At 39.4% G+C, this 21,487-nt stretch overlaps 1 protein-coding gene across 7 annotated transcripts in view; it reads right to left on the bottom strand.

The window, feature by feature from the left end:
* Positions 1 to 21,487, bottom strand: part of pik3cb (phosphatidylinositol-4,5-bisphosphate 3-kinase, catalytic subunit beta) — a 198,411-nt gene that overhangs the window by 67,936 nt on the left and 108,988 nt on the right. For 5 of the 7 annotated variants that reach the window (XM_069896666.1, XM_069896665.1, XM_069896668.1 and 2 more), the window contains 6 exons: positions 18,689 to 18,778; positions 13,870 to 14,115; positions 10,531 to 10,627; positions 10,295 to 10,425; positions 8,414 to 8,467; positions 6,530 to 6,718 (listed from right to left, as the gene is read on the bottom strand). In XM_069896666.1, the coding sequence (XP_069752767.1) occupies positions 6,530 to 6,718; positions 8,414 to 8,467; positions 10,295 to 10,425; positions 10,531 to 10,627; positions 13,870 to 14,115; positions 18,689 to 18,778 (807 nt within the window). The remainder of the gene's footprint in view (positions 1 to 6,529; positions 6,719 to 8,413; positions 8,468 to 10,294; positions 10,426 to 10,530; positions 10,628 to 13,869; positions 14,116 to 18,688; positions 18,779 to 21,487) is intronic. The other 2 variants (XM_069896667.1, XM_069896669.1) reach the window with 2 other exon arrangements.

The following is a 21,487-nucleotide window of genomic DNA, read 5'->3' as shown; positions in this document are numbered from 1 at the left end:
GAATAAATAGATTCTGGCGTGGTTCAGGAGGACTGGAAAATTGCAAAGGTCACTCCTTTATTAAAATGGGAAGGAGGTAGCAGAAAGAAAAATTATAGACCTGGTGGCCTAAGATCAATCGTTGTGAAGTTGTTAGAATCGATTGTCAAGTATGAGGTTATGGAATACCTGGAGGTGTATGACAAGATAAGGCAAAAGTCAGCATGGTTTCCTAAGAAAACCTTGCTTTACAAATCAACTGCAATTTTTTGAGGAGGCTACAAGCAGAGTAAACAAAGGACATGCATTGGATGTTTGTATATTTGGACTTTCATAAGGCCTTTCACAAGGTGACGCACCTGAGCTACTTCACAAGATGAGAGCCCATGGAATTACAGGATTGATACCAGCATAGCTAGAGCATTGGCTGATCAGCAGGAAACAGTGGGAATAAAGGGAACCTATTCTGGTTGGCTACCAATTAAATGTATTGTTCCACAGAGGTCAGTGTTGGGCCCATTTCTTTTCCCATTGAGTGTTAATGATTTGGATTGCAGAACAAATGATTTTGTGGTCAAGTCCGCAAATGCTACAAAAATAGGTGGACAGGTAGATAGTGAGGAGGAAATAGAAAGGGTTCAGAGAGATAGATGAGGAGAATGAGCAAAGTGCCAAACGAAATAGTGTTGGAAAGTGTACTGTCCTTCACTCGGGTAGAAGAAATATTATTTGGATGTGGAGAAAATTCAAAATTTAGAGGTGCCAAGAGACTTGGAAGTCCTCGTGCAGGATACCCTCCAGGTTGAATCAAAGGTGAAGAAGGCGAATGCAATGTTGGCATTCATATCTAGAGGAATGGGATACAAGAGCAGGGATGTGATGTTAAAGCTTTGTAAGGCACTGGCAAGGTCTTATTTGGGAGTACAGGGTACAGTTTTGGGCTCCTTATTTAAGAAAGGATTCTGGCATTTGAGAGAGTTGGGCAATCGAGCTTGTTGAAAGGCAATCAAGGTCAGATGATCCATGCATCACTATAAAAGTGAGGGAAAGTGTAGTGGAACGGTCATTGTCATAATGAACTGAGTCAGAGTGGCAAGGCTTTTGGTGAAAAGAGGCTGAGGTCATGGTGCAGCAGTTGAAGTAAGAAAGGGCCATCCTAATCGAGGGACAGAAAGGATTCAGCAGGTAGCACAGGTAAGGGCAGGTTTTAATAACATATATCATATAAACAAGAAGGGAAACCCGACAGCTGTGGCAGGGCCTAAATGCAATAACCTGCTACAAAACCAAATCTGGTGAAGTAACTGACAGCAAAAATTTACTCCCAGAGGAACTCAACACCCGATTTGAAGACAGCAATAGCAAAGAACTACCCCTCCATACCTCCACATCTCCGAATGATCCCATTCAGTGCATGCTCCATACCTCCACATCTCCGAATGATCCCATTCAGTGCATGCTGTCTTCAGGAGAATGAATCTAAGGAAAGGATCCGGGCCGGATTGAGTACCTGGCCAAGTATTAAAAATCTGTGCTGACCAACTTACCAATGTATTCACAGATATCATCAAACTCTCAGTCCTGCAGGGCATGGTACCCACCTGTTTCAAACAGAGTGTAGTAACCTGCCTTATCTATCGACCAGTAGCACTTACATCAACAGTAAATGCTGGAGAAATTCAGCAGGTCAAACGGTGTATTTCATACAACATAGATAAAGATGCATAACCGACAATTCAGGTCTGAACCCTTTATTCATACTGTAATGAAGGGCTCAAGCCAAAACGTTAGTTATGTACCATTATCTTGGTGATATAAAGTACACTGTTTGACCTGATGAGTTTTTCGAGCTTGTGTTTTTACTTCAACCATAGTGTCTGGAGATTTTTGTGTTTTACTTTGTTTTCAAGATGCTAGTCTGGGTTCTAAACCAATGCAGGATAATACACAGGGAAACTGAGCCATACTTAAAAGGGTCCATGCTGAAGAATCTGAAGATACAAAACAAAAATGCTCCTATTTCCTTCCCCCACTTTCCCTGGTCTTTGGGTCCCTTTTCTGATCTGCTCCCATCTTTTCCATGTCTCCACCACAATGCTGCCCATTGACACTCTTTCCAGGACTGCTAGATGATCACAGACTTCACACGACTTAAACTGCTGGTCCTGCCAACAATTCCTTTCACCTGAGAATTAGATGCACAAAATTTTATGACAACAATCAGAATAGGAATATGAGCTAATCTGCCTGCACTCCGTCACCTTGGGATGCTGGAAATAATTACATAGTCTTTTCCAACAGGTAACCCCGCAGATGCGAAAAGATCAAAGCCCAAACTCCCTGATGAAAAAAAAGCAATTTCTCTTGATCACATTCCAATTAGTTGATTTTTTTTTAAAATCCTAATTTAAAAGAGCGTTGGCATTGATTTAGCAAACAATTTTGTAGTACTTCTGATGAGAAGAAAAGAATAAAATTCCTTCACATAACTGCCCTGTTACAAAGATAAGACCATCTTGGATATTCACTCCTTAAATTCTGTCACCACCAGTTTGTCAACCATCAAATGGACCCTGGGAAGTCTGGTCTGGGAGACCATCCAACACCAGTAACTTTCTAACGGTAAGCTCAGGCCCTGTGGTATCCCATGAAGCTTACATTGGGCAACGTTCAGAAACACAACTTATCCTGAGTCATCAGAGAGAGAGAATGGCTTTGTTCTGTGGTAATCACTGTAGGCAGATAAGGCAGAGAGCCAAGGAATGGAAAACAGAAATGAGGAACAGAGTGGTCTACTTCCTTCATTATTTTCACAATGGTATTTGAAAATCTGAGGTTTATCTAAAACTGCGATAAAATGCTGCACTAATTGGTTGCAGTGAGCAAAAAAATTCAGTCATGGTACCCTTGAGCAATCTTGGCTGATGACAAAATTGCAACCAGATCAGTAACAGGTATTGTTTAATTTGTCAGACAGTTCTGAGAGAGATGATCTGAAATAGGGCAATAGTGAAGGCCTCTCAATTTAGTTTAGTGCTACAGGACGGGGGAGATGACTATTAGACACTTGGGAAGTTGAGAATGCCTCAAAGATATCAATGGCTTCATAGGCGAGTCCAAAGCTGGAGGGTATAGATTTAGGGTGAGAGGGGAAAGATTGAAAAGGGTTCCAAGGAACAATCTTTCCCACACAGATGGTGTGAAACAGGAGAGGCTACTGCCGACAAAAGTAAGTAGGTAACCGTGACACAAATACAATATTTAAAAACACTGTCTGACAAGTACATGGATAGGAAATGTTTAGAGGGGGGTCAGCCAAATGGGACTAGTTCAGGCAGACAGCTTTGTGGCATAGACGAGTGGGCTAAAGCACGTATTTTCACTCAATGACAGGAAAAAAAGGTAACAGAAAGAGCGAAAGAAAAAGTGAAGCCAAAATCTCACCATGCTTGACAATGACCCAGAATTTCCTGGGATGCATAAAATTCTGCTGCAACCACTTTGCTACCCACAATACGTGGGCTCACTTGGAGTGGAGCTTCCAGCTATATTTTGACCTTAAGATCCCATTAGATTTATCCTCAAAGTCTTGTGCAGTGTAGCAAGCACCACAGACAGAAATGTTAGACCTCCATTTAAGCACTGTCCCTAAACTCAATATGGTTAAATTGAGAGATTATTTGCGACTTCAGAAAATGTACAAACTATAAAAATGCAAACTAATTTTATTTTAAACTAGCAGGAAATCCAGTGTTGACTACATGGTTGAAACAAAATACCCAAAAAGCTTCATGGTAATTCTGCATAAATATATTTTTCCGAACACAACATTTATATGTTTGTAACGGTTCAAACAAAGCTGTCTTCTGGCAAAACACAGACAAACAATTCTCAGCTAAGGGCTTCATAATAATCAATGTTCTTCATTTTTCCACCTGGAGCATTTACATAAAGACTGTTCAGGCTTCCAATGTGTGATCATCTAACAAGGAGTTGCCCATGGGAAAAGCAGGGATCTTTCATCTGCAGTCCAGCTACCTTCAACGTCTGACCTTGGGATTTGTTGATGGACATGGCAAAGCTCAGGCGTATAGGAAATTGAAGTCTCATGAACTCAAATGGCATATCAGTGAGAATGCTTTTTAGGGCCCATATCGAACTAGGTTTGGCCACTTGTTTTCATTCTGAATGTACATTGATGCACAGCACTGTGACTAATTGAGGTGTCCCTGGTGCAAGTAAAAATCTTTTTATTTTGAACTTCATATGACCTTAAAGGTTACTTCAATGTGGTCATGACATTCAGCATCAAATGTTACTCCTATTGACATTTCTAAAGTGCTCCATATTGATTTGCGTAGAGAACAGACAGACATACATGCACAAATATAAATATTAGATAAACCACAATATATCCAAATTCTTTCAAGCAATTCCATAATGTAAATTACTCAAAATTTACTTTTATCCTTTCCAGCTATTCCTCCCTATTTAAATAGCGAACCAACGGACCTGCATATTTCCCTACACAACCGTTGAGGGAAACTAGACGGAGTTTTCACTCTTATCTTTGGATTATATGAGCAATCCAACAGCAGAGTGACAACAGAAAATTCCCAGTGAGGAATTCTTGAAGTTATCCATCAGAATCCCAAGTTTTACTATGGTTACAAGGGGAAATTCTCATAGGCTCAAGCAGATGGGAAATCAGGTCGATATTACATGACAGTGAAATAGATGCAGAATCTAGGCACATTCCTTGCAGCTTTGTCAGGCAAATCCCAAAGAGGAAATCCTCCACACAACTAAACAATTAAATATATCAAAATATGGTATAGTATTTTGTAAAATGGATACAAATATTTGGACCAGCCTCAAATTGAGATTCAATTTTACAGAACCTGCTTTAGGCCATTGGCAGAAAGACGCACTTCACAAATATGCATAATATTATATCGGAGAAGTTTGCATCCACAAGACTAAATGGATGTTAAATGAATTACAAAGGAGTTCAAGTCCCGAAGATTGAGATCAAAGAGAAGGAAGCTAACAAGATTATTATTCAAAAAAAGTCACTAGAAAGTGCCCTTTAAATTTAGTAAGGAATCTTCTTAGTCATCTCAGTCTGCAGTATCTTATAGTAAAACATTTAACGAGCAGTTTCCTGTTATTGTCACTTTTGGTTTGCTGGCCAAATAACAGTGACAAGGAGGAAGAGGACCCTAGGGCAATGCAGTTTTGTTTAATCTTGAAGAAACATTAAGATGAAATGCATTTTATTTGAAAAGCACATTGTGTTTGAGTGACGGTTCCTGCAGGTCAGTGTTGATTGCGCCTGTCATGGGTGATTGCAAAGATTTGGTCTCAATGGAGTTACCGATTAGACATGAAAGTAGCGGTCAGAAGTCCTTGAAAAACGAAGCAGCATAAACAAATTTATAAGAGACGAGAAAAGTATGCTGACTTCAACATATTTCTTAGCGAGTTCTCCAGAGCATGGTGGGATGATGGGGGAGGGGTGCCCATTCTTCTGACAAGACTCTACATTAAGTGTGCTTTTTACAGATGATTTCCTGGAATGTTGAGGCCAACATTTAGCCAATGCTATCAAAAACAGATTAATTTATGATATAACAGTGCTACCTTTCGCAGAGATGCTGCCTCACATCTCCAGAAACCAGAGTTCGATCCTGACCTCTGCAACAATATGCATGGACTTTTCATCTAGCTCCTGTGAAAATATGGGCTTCTTCCGGGCAAACAAATGTCTTTCCACAATCTAAAGGTGAGCTACTTGATAGATTAAGTGGTTGCTGTAAATTTCCTCTTGTATATAAAAATCTGGATGGAGTTGACAGGACTGTGGGGAAAATGAAAGGGAATTTGGGGCAGGATTACTGTGGTTGTGTAATTTGAGCATCATCATGGAGACTCCATGGGCCAACGGACCTGATTTGGTGCTCAACGATTCTAATGACACCGATGAATTTTTTGTACAAAAGAGGAGGAAACTTGAATAGGGAATCAATGAATGCAGTTGTTTTCAAACATTTTCTTTCTATTCACATACCACCTTAAGTAATCCCTATGCCATAAGGGCTCTGTGATTAGTCAAGGGTTACTTAAAATGTTATGTGAGTGGGGGAAAAAAAAAGATTGAGAACCACTGCTCTAGACCAAATTGTAACTGAAATATTTTGCTTGAGAAAAACTATCATTGCCCCATTTCTTTTGGGGTTATGAAACCGTGCACATAACGAGTCAATTAGGAGGGATTAAAACAGTGGCTTTCAAACCTTTTCTTTCCAATCACGTACCACCTTAAGTAATCCCTTACTAATCGCAGAGCACTTATGGCATAGGGAATACTTAAAGTGGTATATGAGTGGAAAGCAAAAAGTTTGAAAACCAATGAGTTAATTAGTAAGATGCTCTTATAAAATAGAGAGACAATGCAATATCACCAGGTGTCAGTGGGAATGGCTGATTTTCACGAGACATTCAACTAAGAAAAGGCTATGACGCGAAGGGGAAAGTTCAAGAGCCATACCTGAGCCACATCTTCATGCTTATTCCACTTTACGGAGAGCAGCAACTTGGGCAGCGACTGAGGAAAGCTTTCACGGCAGTCGTACCGCAGAGTCCATAGTAAATCCATCTCATTTTCACATAGCTGAGACAAAGGGTCCCGTTCCATGATTTCTTTCAGTTCAACATGCAATTTCTTCCACCCTCGGCCCTAAATGATGAATTACCGGTAGTCACTAGTTACAGGTTAAGTTAATGTCCAATCATTGTCCAAACACCAGGACCTAACACCATCCTGATCAGAACCCTTCTCTTGGCTACAAACTATTTTGCTCAGTTTCCCCAATTATCTTTTTTTTTCTCATCCTTCTATGTAATTCATCTTCTTAGGTCTCAAAGTGAGGGGTCAGCCATTCAACACTGAGAAGAAATTTCTTCACCAATAGCACAGCGAATCTTTGGATTATTCCACCCAAGAAAACTGTGGAGCCTCAAACAAGATAGAGATAAATATCCTGACACCAGCACCCTCAACTTCAGCTCTCAACATACTGCCTGCACCCTTGTCGCAAATTTCATTCTTGTTCTTAGACTAAACCAAATTGTTCAGCATCTGATGTGAAACTCTTCCCCGAGTGGTGGATTTCAATTCATTTGTAGCAAAGACCATCTGCTTGTGTCTTCAAACCATGACCAAACTCCAGCCCTGCCTCAGTCCCTCATCAGCAGGATCTCCTGCCTATATCCCTGGTACACACTAAATGAAGGTTAACAAATCTCTCCAATCCTGATCTACACTGGCTGATCCCAGTGCTTTCTGTCCCATTTCAGATTTAAAATGATTAATTTTTAATTTACAAATCCATTTTGAACTCCAGCTTTGCTTGCTCTAGTTCACATCAGCTATTTCTTAAATAATTAATAAATCCTCGCCCTTCATGATACAGAAGGAACTAGCACAGGAAGCTGTTCAACAATTCTGTCTAACATTAGTTCTAAAGACATGACAACAAGAAGCACAAAACTGATTTGCTACCAGCCAAGGTGAAGATTCCTGACTTCTATCCTGTGACCTCTGTTTGAGACCCCAAATGAAGCATCAGAGATTCCAAAACTAACAATTTACCAGAGAATGGTTGCTGCTCACACTAGACCAACTTTAAAAAGTTGTAGCAGATGATAAATGGCAAATTCATGTTGTCATCTACTTACAGTTAAAACTACACCTAATCAAAAATTTAATTTAGTGACTGAAAATTCCACTTTGTTATTCACAAATGCAGTTATTTGAATTGGGGAAAAGACATTTATCATTGCATCGACACCTTCAACTATCAGTTGTAATTTAACAATTACTTTTAAAAATTGTGATAGAGTGCGGCTCTGCTCTGGAGGTAGTATTCGGCGGAGTCTCGGGGATTATCAATGTGAATACAGGGTTGCACAGAGATGTGTCCTCTTGTTATAGCAAACCTGTGAAAGTGACATTTGCGCATTGATATGTCACTTGGAAAATTACCTAATTGGAACTGAACTTTATTAATTAACAAAAGAAATAATTGCAACAGAAGACAAAATTGGTCTCTGCCCACTTTAACTCCTCTCAAATTACCAATCCTATTTCATGGTTCAATTAGAACTATAAACTTTACCACGGTTAGAACTGGTTAGAAAGAATTACCATTATGAAGTAAATTTGTGCATATTGCAATTAGGTTATTTTATTACAAAATATATTTTAGATGACACATTTTGTTTAAGAATAATACTGATTATAATAGATTCCCCTGAAAGCATCAATGCCACCACCACAAAATAGGGAGGTAATCCCAATAAAACAAAGCCAATGACCACTAGGTGGCATCACAGCATGCTTCGAGGCTGCTGATTCATTTGCTGTACTTACTGCTATACTCAGTGTGTCGTTGTTTCGTGCAATCTCGGCTGCCTTCTCCAAAATCTTTCATTTACAATTTAAAAAGAGAGAAAGGAAAAAAAAAAGAGAAAGCATTCAATAGTCAAAAAGCAAAAGCATTCCTGCCGCAACGATACAGAGGTCCGAGCTTCTTTTAAAAGGTAAAGAAACAAAAACTGCAGTTACTTGAATCTTGAGCAAATAATGAAAAGGTGAAGAGACTCACTGGGGTCAGACTCTCCAGCTTCTCATCGTTCATCTATTCAAAGTTAGTTCAAGCCAATCAACTTCTGGTATTAACTTATTCCCTTCGCTGGACACAGTACTGTCTCAACTTGTTTGAAGACACAAACTTTGCACAATTTTTATTTTGCTCCTCAGGCCCAGTGTCCAAGCTTTCAAATATCAAGTGATCATACCACTTAAAGAATTGTGTTTTGTTCTCTAATTACTTTGCTGTTTATGGTTAGAACAGTCCAACTCCAATTATCTGACATCAGATTCTCCAAAATCCTCATTGATCTGAAAAAAAACCCCCAAAATTTCAGATCAATGAGGATATCCAAAACAATCAGAAATCCTTAATTATCCAAAAAAAATTTCAGAGCCGAACTGACCAGTTTGTAAAAAAAAAATTCACCCAACATGATATGAGAATGACGATTGTCCTCGTTTCAGGTAACTCCCTCCTCTCTCTCTCTCTCCATTTCTTCTTTACTTTCTTCTATTGAATTTTCTCTCCAACTCTCCTCTCAAACTGTGTGAAACTGTCTCCCAGCCGCAAGCGGTCGGAAGAATCTCTCCTCCCGGTTTTATCAAGGAGAGCAGCCTCGCAGCAGCAAGAACGCCGGCTGCCGGCAGCAGCAGGGTCGGTGGGCAGGTGTCAGTGATCGGCAGTGGCCAGCATTTATTTTGGTGAGAATTAAACATTATTTTAATGCTTAAGAAGCCTTCCCTTGTTGTTTAAACATTGAAGTGTCACTACTGGAATGTTTTTAAAAAATGACTAATTATCCGGAAAAAAAAAACATTTATCTGATGTAGGCCTGGTCCCGACCATTTTAGATATTCAGAGTTGTACTGTATTTCCTTATCAATTCAAATTGTTTCAGCATTGTGCTATGGTGTTCAAAGTTCTATAAATCAGACATTGAAAAGTATAAAACAGTCAGATTACACACTTTTCCTTTTGAAAGAAGTCCATTTTGTGCAGAAAACCTTTGGCGATCAACTGTTTCCTCTTTTGTCAGATTATAAAAGGTAAAAACAATCTCTATTCACATGCACTTATTTTAGACAAGGTACTTATTTTCTTTTATTTTAAGCTCACTGTTCTTTCAAAATAATTTTTATCATGAAGCAAAGGAGAAGTATCTCTGGTCAGCAGTTTTAATTCTTGTGAGTATGGTAATGTTCAGCAGAAGTAATGCTGCAAATCAAGTCAATCTAATAAAGAAGAAATATTCCTGGGCTAGTCTTGTTTCCTCTTAATGTATTGGTGATCAATAAAGCACAATCACCAAGTAATGAAACAAGACACAACATTGCTTTTGTTTTGAGTTCTTGGATCTGGTAAGAAATTTCCACATTAGAAAAAATGAAGAAGACTAAAAGGATAACTGGACTGAAAATGAAAGTATCAGATAAATGGATTGACAGGACTTTGCTGAGATAACGATGAAGCAGCCATTCAATTCTCAGCACTTTGTTAGAATATACAAAGGTTTGCCAAAAATTTGGGAAGAGGCGTGTATAATTCTATGCAAAGTCACCTTCTAATATAAATGATAAATCTTGTATGTTTACTATTAAAAAAAGTTCACAAAAAAGTATCTGTATTGATTTAAGTGTCTAGCAATAAAAGTTATTCACCTTGTCAAAAGCAGGAAAGAAGATTGGTGATTTGCTGAATTCTTGGAATCGGATCTGCAAAGCTGTAGCGTTCTCAGTATAAGGGTTGGTCTGTGTTGTGCCCATTGGGTTCAGCATTTCTTCTAGTTCATCTACAACCCAGGAAAACATATTGCATATTGCTCACATTTTGGGAGTGAAATTCTAAAACTTTTAACAGTCAATGGAGGGAAGTTTTTAAAGAGGACTGTACCTACCAGGAAAGGATGACCAACAGTGCAGTGAGATATCGCCATTCTTCAGCTGACCTCTGAAGTCAAATACCATCGTATTCACCCATGCAATCGGATAATGCTAATGGAAAGGAAGGACTTGCTTTTATGTCGTGCTTTTCAGGACAAGCCCACAAATGGTTCTCAGACTATTTTATAGTGTAGTTACGCAAAAAAATATTATTTAAATTTTCAGATTTAGACCAATATTTATCACGCATCCCTTATTGAAGGTGGTGGTGAGCCACCTCATTGGACCATCACTGCCTTCCTGGTGAAAGTATTCCCTCAGCACCTTAGGGATGGGAGTTGAAATATTTAGGTCCAGTGATAAAGAAGAAACAGCAAGATAGCTCCAATTCAATATGGCTTTTGACTTGGAGGAGAACCTGCAGGTGTGGCTGTGCATCTGCTACCCTTGTTATTTTTGGTGGTGGAGACTGGGTTTTGGAGGTGTATAGCTGCAGCACGTTCTATAGGGGAGCAAACACCGTGGTCACAGCGTGCCAAGTGGCACAGGAAATGAATGTTTAGGGTTGTATATTGGATTCTAATGTAGTGTTTTGAATTGTACCAAGGTTCTTGAATCCTCCTGTAGTTTCAGTCAAGTAAATGGAGAGGGTTCATCATACTTCTGTCCTGTGCATCACTTATGTTTTTTTAAAACACAGCTGCTGCACGCCAGGAAATTATTGCCATTTTCCTAACATGTATGCTGTGTAAAGCGGTCGGAACAGGAATGAGGGTGCCATTCCCATTCTGATATTTTACCTCCTAGATTCCTATTAAATTTCCCCAGAATGCCTGCAGTCTAAAGTTAACTGCAGACATTCCATAAACTTCAGGCTAATGAATAGCACATATTGATGGTGCGGGTTGCAAGTCCCACCCTTTTAATTAGAGCACTTCTGGTATGCTGTCCAAACTCGCGTAAGGAAACAGAGATTTCGGGTTTTGGTTGTTCGTGTGCGAACAACCAATCCTGAGACATCAGGCATTCTTCAGACTGGTAAAAATCATGCAAATTCTATCTAAAAAAAAAAGCATAACTGATGGTGGTATCATTTTAGGGTGTCCGATTACTTGTTACTCATTACAGGATATCCAGTCTCTGTTGTGTGATGGTCATCATGATAATTTGTAGTCAGTGGCAGCTCCCAGGTTATTGGCAGTGGGGGGGGGCCCTGGCAAGTGTTATTGAACGTCAAGGATCGGTAATTAGATATTCTCTTGTGGGAGATATCATTTTCTTTTTTATGATGCAAATCTTTGCACTAGTCAGCCTATGTTTGAATGTTGGGTTGATGCTGCTGGGTTCAGGCAAGGACTGGGCAATATTAAGTCCACATCCTACCTATGAAGTTATTACACAAATACGGTGATCAAAGAACCAATCAAGATGGGTGCGGTAGGACATTATCCTCAAGAATTCCTGCAGCAGAGAAGATGACTGTCCTCCAACAACTATCTTCCAATATTTGGAGGGGTTACAGCAAAAAAAAAGTATCAAACTATTAAATTTTATATACAGCACAGTAGAAGCCACTTAAATCTGTGGCACCCAATTACTCCCAAATTAACCTCCAACCCTGTACGTTTTAGTAGGTGAGTGGAAATTGGAGCACCCAGAGGAAACCTATACAGACATGGGAAGAACGTACAAACTCCTTACAGACAGCGCCAGAATAGAACCCAGGTCGCTGGTGTCACACTAACTGCTGCGCTAACTTTGCTGCTCAAAGAGGGTTAAATTTAGATCTATTACTTGAACTTAATCTAACATTGCTTTGAAGTTAAAAATAAGAAGAGAGTGGTCATGACCCGAAAAGCTTATACATGTGTATACTTTCGAATAAAAATCCCAACGTCCTCAGTTTGTGTATCCTGCCCATTCTGTCCTCTCATCCATTCAAATCACCAAGTTTAAGGAGGAATGACTTTGGTGCAAAAAAAAACGGAGACCTTGCTTGACATAAATCTGACACTGAAGATGAGGAAGATTAATTTAGCAACTGAGTCAACATAAAGTGGGGAGGGGGGGTGGGGGAAGAGAAAATATTTTCTGTTGTCAATACACTGTTTATCCACTAGATGGAAAACTTACCAACTTTTGTCAAACAGTCCTAAGCAAGGAAGATAGTGAATGGGGGATGGGCATGGAAGTGATGACGGGTGAAGGGGGGGGGGGGGGGGTGGTTTAAGCTAACAATGCAGCAGGCTCACAGACCCATTGCAGTTCCTGCAAGATATCATTGGGGATAAGCTTGTCCTAACAAATTTGTATAGGCAGTCCCCAGGTTATGACAGGGTTCTAAATTTAAGTAACAAGCCTGTGCCACCCAATTAAACCCAACTGACCTACAAACTCAGTGCATTTTGAAGGGTGGGAGGAAACCAGAGCACCTGGAGGAAACCCACGCAGACACAGAGAGAACGTACAAACTCCTTACAGACAGTGCCAGATTCGAACCCGAATCACTGACACTAAAGACAGTGTCACACTAACCGCCATCCTAAAAGTGTTGTGGGTCCTGTTCATAACTCAACTTGTTCTGAAATTGTAAATGAAAATAAATGATGCATGGGAGAGGATCACAAAAACAGCTGCGATGAGAATGCAAGCTGACTGTCGGTGAACAAGTTTGCTGAGTGCTCCCACTTGGATTGGCCCAGTCCCTGATTGATACAACTCACGCTGGGTGAGGGCAAAGCATAGGAACTAAGGCACTGGGAAAGGCTCTGTTCAGAAGATGTCTGCAGCCCCACAGCAGCCAGCTTCCCTCTCAATCTATCCCTCGTCTCCCAAATATTGGTTGATATGAGTCAAGAGTTTGTAACCTGGGAAGGACCTGTAGTCAGCAATAACAGAATCAGTACATTCTAGACAGAAGGGCATCATCATTAAAAGTGATTTCATACAAATGCAAAATGGTTTTAGCTTCTTATCAATGCTGATCTTAAGTTTATATAACTGGATGGGCTCAGCTAATTCCGACATCAAGGAAGATAAGATTTCATTTCCAGGAATCCTCAAAACACTTGAGAATGGTGTTACTAAAAAATGTGTAGTATTAATATAGTGAAACATCCCAAGGGTCATCATAGGAAAGAAACCTGATATTAAAGACTATCAGCTGACATTAGTGCAGGTATTAAAGTGTCAGGAATGTGATAAAGGAGGAGAGTAGTTGAGAGGTTTGGAGGTCAAGGTAACGGTCCTGCTTTCAGGCTACAATTTAAATAAACATGAGTACATTTACACCTAAATGGTTACAGTTATTACATTTCAATTGTAAATACGGTTGAAAAGTTGTGAATACTAACTACTTTTCCTGCTTTCCGAATGGTCTGGTACTTAGACACGTTCTTTGTTGACTTTTGCTTCTTCACTTTATCCATCACTCCATACACAGCAAAACAGAGTCTAGACATTCTTGGCAGGTCACAGATGTTAATTTCAAACTCCAGTGGCTCATTCCAGACAAGATCATTTTTTCCAGAAACCTCACTGCTTACAACAGGTTCGCAGAGGAGCTCAGTTCCATGGAAAATCCCGGCCCTGATTTGAACCTACGGGAATGAAAAGCAGATGAATAAAAACCCAGGCTGTGGCAAAAAGCAAGTGACTGTTTCAGAATTGATACAATGCAATTTCATGAAGGGATTTCACGCGTCTCTTGTTACAGATATGACCACCTGTATTTTATCCAAGGTGAAGCACTACACTTGCACTAACCTTACTTGGCAAGATTGCTCACCAGAAAATAAGTAAATGAAGAACATCCACTGTCACATTTGACTGTGATACTTCATGTTCATATTTCTTTTCAACAGGAGCTCCAGAGTTGGAATAAACAATTAAAGAGAAAAAAAGTCTGGCTTGAATTATACAAAATTAAAAACAATCGCAGATGCTATAAATTATTCTGCTACAATGGGTAATAGAGAATGATATATATTTTGGCATTGTTTCAAATAAAACCAATTTGTGTATTTTTAAGTGGAGTGCAATTCTGTTGATTGAAGGACACAGAGCATGGATTCTATTCTATATTCACGTGAGCACTTTGTTCAAAGCGACGAGTCAGAGGATCAGGAATTGCTCTAGTTCCTTAGTAGCCAACCCAAAACATCAGTGGATCACTGGCTTCCATTTCTCTACTCTCCTGAGGAAGATTAGTGTTATCATATCAAAATGGAGCAGTTCTTGACTGCATCCTGCATTGCAGTAAATCAACAGTATTTACTCTGGAAGAACTTGCAATGTTAATATTTGGGTTCAAAATAATAAGAATTTTCCCCTAATTTCAATTGGCTTCATCCAGGCCCATTTCCTTCCAATGCTTCCCTGTGTGAGTGTGTCTAAATTACCTTTTAACTGACCAATTACATCCTCTAGTGGCGTGCTTCAGATTATCAACTGCATTTGGGAAAATGCTTGCTGCTTCGATTCCTACCTCTCATCTTAAGCTGTTGCCCTCTTTCTTTCAATGTAGGCCACCATGAAAAGGATTCTAACTATCTATGCAGGTCAGCTCTCAGTCTCCTTCAATCCCTGCCTAATCAATCCCAACGCTGAAGTTCTCCAATCAATGCAAAATCTGCATCAATCTCCTCTGCATACTCTCCAGCACAATTATACTTTTATTATATTGTTGCAACCAGAATTTAACACAATACAGCCTAACCAGTGTTTTATACATTTACAATATAATTTCCCAACTTCATATTCTATAGCCTGAACTATGAAGGATAAGGGGGAAGTTTTTTAGGACTGAGATGGAGAAATATTTATTCTCTCAGAAAGCAGTGGATCTGTGGAATTCTTTGCCACAGAAAGCGGCTAAAGCCAGTTCCTTGTCAATATTTAAGAGTAGGTTACATTTGGCCCTTGTGGCTAAGGGGATCAGGGAGTATGGGGAGAAGTCAGAAACCGGGTACTGAGCAGCCATGATCTTATTGAATGGTGGTGTAGGCTTGAAGGGCCAAATGGCCTACTCCGGCACCTATTTTCTATGTTTCTATGTATTGACCTATGTTGCCAATTTCGGAGAATTATGAACTTGGACACCAATGTTTCTCTGTTCATCAACATGCAAAACTTCTTTTTTTTAAAAAAATATACATACACATACACACATACATATATGTTTGTGTGTGTGTGTATATATGTCATATTACTATGTTTTCATAATATCTTAATATGCTTGCAAAAGATTTCAAACTTGCCCTCTTTGTACCTTCCTACACTCATCTTGACCAGCCACCCAATGGAAAATTCCACTGGATAAAGCGGACCAATAAACACCATTTAATGAGTAAAACACAAAAGTTTGCAGACACCGTGATTGAAGTAAAAACACTATGCTGGAGAAACTCAGCAGGTCAAACAGTGGACTTTACACAAGGACTTGAGCTTTTCATCAAGGTATGAACAACACGTCGGCAGGGGGAGGAGCACAATCCCACAGGCGGGAGGTAATAGGTGGATAAGGGAGTGTGGGCATAACAGCAGATATGGGAGGAGGCATTAACATCAACTTCTCCAGTTATTGCTCACTTATTCTGTGTTCCCCCTTTTCCCCATCCCTCAGTCTTCTTTCCTCCATCTCCTTACCACTCCATTCACAGAACCATCCCCCTTCCTCCTCTTTGCTGGTGTGCCCTCCTTCCCTTTTCTGCCTATTACTTCCTGCCAGTGGACCTGTGCTCCCCCACCCCCCCTGCCCTTTCCTTCCACTATTTTGTTCGGGCGCCTGCCAACCTTTTGCTCATACTTCGATGAAGGGCTCAAGCCCAAAACACTGGTTATGTATCTTTCTCTTTGCTAATATAAAGTGCACAGTTTGACTTGTTAAGTTTCTCCAGCATTGTGTTTTAACTAATGAGTATTGTTTGGGTCCAAAGGAGAAAGAAGCAGGGGAGGGAATTGCAGACAAAGACCAACTACTGTTAGAATTCTCTGGCTGACTTGTGCATTGCCCCTCGCTGAAAAGTCACGCCAATCCTTCTGTATTAACACTCCCTAATGCATCATTCTTTGGGCCCTCATTCCTGCACTGCATATCATTAACCTGGCTTTGCAATAAAAGTAATATTAAAGCTCACAGCACTCATGTTAATTCTAAAGTAAATCTGGGATCTTCTGGAGACAGAACTACACAGTTAAATCCAGAAATCAAGGGACTGCTGCTAAATTTACTCAGCTAGGCATCCCCCCTCCTCGCCAAGAGTTCGATGTACTATTATAACAGACTGCAATGGTTCACCCATTATAAATAATAAGTTGCAGAATTTATAAATACCCACTAAGAGTACCTGAAAAACCTATTGTTAAACAAATTATTTTAGAAAAGTAAAGATTCATTTATTCAGAGATTATTATTAGAGATGTAAAACTCCCAGTTTAACTTCCTGTTTCTTATTTTTTTTAACGTCATCTTTCTTCTTCTTTATCACTTTTAGTACACAATTTCACATTCAATTAACAAATAAAATTTCTTATTTTGACGTTTGTCTTAGTTAAGGATTCGTCTTCTCGACAAAAATGATTGATCCACTCGCACAAGACACAGGAATCCCCCAAAACAGGCCTGCTGAAAGCATAATGTACAACAAGAACCATTCCTGCAATGTTATGAATCCAATGTTAAGTGAAAAATTGTCTTGAATCAATTTCTCAACCATCCATCGACCTATACTGCATCCTTAAATTAAGAAATAAGAATCCTGGGAATGCCCACCACGTCAGTTAGCACCCAGTGATAAGGAAACATTCAAAGTCAACAATCCTTCATTAGAAACCTGGTTCAAGGTTCAGTAAGGTCACCATTCACAAGCACAAGGACCCTAATGTGAGTAGCAGCATCTTCCTGAAGGCATAGCCAGAAATTGGAACACTGTAGGAGCAGCTGGGTAGGACCCTGACTTGAGAATTCAATCAAAAGGCAAGAAACTGTATATGCTGGAAATTCAAAGCATTTCTCACCACTACAGTCTAGGTATTATACAGACAGTCCAATAATAACCTAGTGTAGTGATGACAGGTCAGTCATCCAATACATTGTCTGATTTCCAAAGATGAGCTTTAACCTGCCTAGTTTCAGATTTCCTTTCTTTTTGCTTTTGCATCACTAACACAGCTACTCCTACACAAGGCTTCCACACGAGCTTCAGTTCCGTTTGCTGAGGCTGCTGCCCTTATTAGGGCCCTTGATTTGCTGACCTTCAGAAACTCATGGGACACCCTGCAATTGCACACTTAAGCCACAGCAGAGAATGTAGAGTCCAAGTCTTTAGCATTGCTTGTGGTACCATATGAGAGCTGGGAATGAAACTGGTGTGCAACTAAGTCTGGTTACTTTAGAGGGCAAAGAATAAACAAATGTTAAGATAAAGGAGAATTCAGGGGGGCAATATGCAGATTAAGTGATCTAAGTAATACAGCCAATTACTGTAAACCTCCATCAAGAAAACAAAGCTAATTTGTCTAAATTTGAGTAATACCTACATGTCAATATAAATGATTAAAAAGACGACACCAACTATGTAGGAGTAGTGTTGTTCTCATCTGATTGTGGGTATCGCAGAGAACAGTGTTCACTTTCCTTGCCTAAATATGTGTTGTGAAGGTTTATGTTACTGTTTTGTGTCTATGCTTGAAAACAAACTTTTCATTTGCAATGAGCATTAAAATTACACTGAGTGATCACAGTAAGATCTGTTGTAAGCAAAGGAGCCAAAACGACAATTCAATGAACGTGGAGCATTAGCCAACATGTTACCTGGATGCTGTAACTCCCCGCCCCCCACAATAAAATATATATACACAAAGGAAAACAGCCCAAAAGTCTTTTTTCTACATTCTTAGTGTCACATATTCTATTAATTCGCATTGCCATTTAGTTTCTGTTATACCCAAACATTATTCTTGACATTTCAGTCATTTCACCAAGATGTCTTTTTAAAATTACCCTGTAAATCCTTTAAAATTTTGTTCTCAAGGGAAGGTGATATTACATGTTGCTTGGATAAATGTGAAAAAGTAGGACAATGCACTGTACACTGTAGGTTACAAATATAAAGTTACCATCTTTAGAAATGCAGTTTATCATTTCATGTTATAAATATCAATAATACCTACCCGCAAAGTTTCATCTGCATTTACTTTGTTCCCTCGGACAAGAACAATCTTGAAAGGAACATTTATATCCCAAATACTATTTGTCATTTGCTGAAAAGAAAGGACATTGAGCAAGAATTACAGAATTATTATTGTTCAAACTGTATTTTTTAAAATTTTGTCATACAGCAATATTACAAGCCCTTTTGGGCCATGAGCACCTACCCAATTAAATCCAACTGACCTACACCCCGGCACGTTTTGAATGGTGGGAGAAAACTGGAGCCCAGGGGAAAACCCACGCAGACATGGGAAGAACGTGCAAACTCCTTACAGACAGCGCAGGATTAGAACTCCAGTCCTGATTGCTGGTGCTGTAACAGCATTGTGCTAACAGCTACGCTAACTGTGCTGCCTTAACTGAAACCATGGTATTTCTTGTATTGGCCAGGAGTGAACCTGGGTCTCTTGAGTGCAAGGCAAGAATTCTACCCCTGAACCACCAATGCTAACATGTAGCTTGTAAATGTGTCAAAAAATTTAATTGTCCCTGCCAATTGTCAGCTTTATCATTTTAACATTTGAACACTGTGGTGAATCTGTGTCGTGCTGTCAGACTTTAGCTGTGCTTAGTCTGCTTTACTGACATTGGTCGTGTATTATCTCTACCACTAAAGACACTTCCCTTGGGTATAACTGTGTATGCACCCAATATCATTCATTATTGTACCACTAGTTTCTGCTAATAAAAGTCATGATTCCTGGTTAACTACACAGCCTTCATCTTAAGTTATAGCACTTAAGCCAACCTTGTTAAGAAGCCATTTGAAATTACCATTTTCCACAGATGCATTAAGACAAATTATATTTTCTGCTAAATTATGTCATGTCAACTTCAGTTTTGGGTTATTAAGTAGGCATGCTTTAAATCTTCATTCAAAAACCATGTACAAGATTCTTAAAGTGTATAACAGGCTAGGTACAGTGGCTGAGGAGCCTGGGGCCAAGGGCACAGTTAAGAATAAGAGTACAGTTTTCATTCAAAATAGAGGTTGATAGATTTCTGTATTATATGGGAATCAAGGGATATAGAAATTTGGGAATGACACTATAGAACATTGAGCCATGACCACAAATAAATAGCACAATGGGCACACACCTGTCCTTGATTCTCATGTTTCTATGTTCTTGTCACATCTGGCAAGGTGGTTTCCATGATTACTGTTAACCAGGGAGTCATAAGCTGTGACAAAGTGGAGTTCTGCAGAATTCTGTTCTGGGACCCTATTAGAGGTGTTGTGGATAATGATGAAGGCTGTTGCAGGCTACAACAGTATATAGACAGGATGCAGAATTGGGTGGAAATGTGGCAGATGGAATTCAAACCGGATAAGTGTAAGATGCTGTATTTTGGCAGGTCAAAAGAAGGCAGAGTACATGGTTAATGGTGGAATGTTTAAAAGTGTGGATGAACAGAGGAACTTTGAGGGTCCAAATCCATTGATCTCTTAAGGTAGTTGTGCAGGTTGATAGGATAGTTAAGACGGCCTAGGGTATGCTTGGTTTCATTAATTGGGGGATGAGTTCAGGAGTCATAAGTGTATGTTGCAGCTCTTTAAATTTCTGGTGAATCCACACTAAGAATATTATGTTCAGTTCTGTCACCTTATTACAGGAAAGTTATGGAGGCTATGGAGAGGGTGCAGAGAAGATTTACCAGGTTGTTACCTGAATTGGATCATGTCTTATGAGGCAAGGTGCAGAGCTAGGGCTTTTTTTCTGGAGCAAAGAATGAGAGGTGACTTAATAAAGGTCTATGAGATTATGAGAGGCATAAATAATGTAGACAGTCAGCATCTTTTCCCCAGGTGGGAGTTGCAAACACCAGAGACCATCTGTACAAAGTGAAGGTAGGAAAGTTTAGGGAAGACACAGAGAGTTGTGCGTGCGTGGAATGCATTGCCACAGAAGGTGTGGGGGCTGAAATAACAGGGTATTTAAGACACTTAGACAGGCACAAGAATTTAAAAAAAAGGTTATGAATATATTTTTGGTAGGTATATATGGGTCGGCACGACATCATGGGTCGAAGGGTCTGTGCTATGCTGTAATTTTCTAAGTTCATAAATAACTGGTGTCTGAAAATTCAATTGAATTTTTTGGAAGAACAAAGAGAGAAATTGGTGAGACAGATGCTCTGCGAATTTCAAGTTTACAGAATGTGGACAAGATTAATTTTAAAACCAATTTTAAAATCACCAAGATTTTTTTTTAAATACAATACAATGAAAATACTCAAATCTTCACCAAGGTCATAAGCATTTAGCATTTAATTCTGTACACAATGGGACAATTACCTAACTTTATCACAGAATAGAACTGATCTATTTTCAGACATTTCCTTCCACTCATAAACCAGTGGTCCATGATGTCAATTATTCCAGGCAATAACTGTTTGCACTGGTTGTCAATGCAAACTATAGGCTCTCAATGAACAAACACTCAAGAGAGGAATTACCAACTCATTTACCAGTCACAACTTTTGACAAATACAAGGCCACTTTTTTAATGGCTTGATAATGACACAAAGTTTATAATAGCTGGGGAAGTATTTTCAAGATTTCACAAACAGCAAAATGTAATCAAGTCATGATTATTTATTGTATTAACTTTGAGTGAGAATCAAATATTGGCTGTGACAACAAGATTAGTGTCTCTTTGGAACAAAAAGATTCAATGCCTTATTTGCAGTATCTCAGTACTACCTTATCTGCTTATATTTTTTACAGTGTTCCTCTGACTCAGGCCACAAACTGAACC

Source organism: Narcine bancroftii, chromosome 9 (genome assembly GCF_036971445.1).
Source record: "Narcine bancroftii isolate sNarBan1 chromosome 9, sNarBan1.hap1, whole genome shotgun sequence".
In the NCBI taxonomy this organism is placed as follows: Eukaryota; Metazoa; Chordata; class Chondrichthyes; order Torpediniformes; family Narcinidae; genus Narcine; species Narcine bancroftii.
Note: the sequence above shows the minus strand (reverse complement) of the source record. Positions and strands in the feature narration are given on the sequence as shown.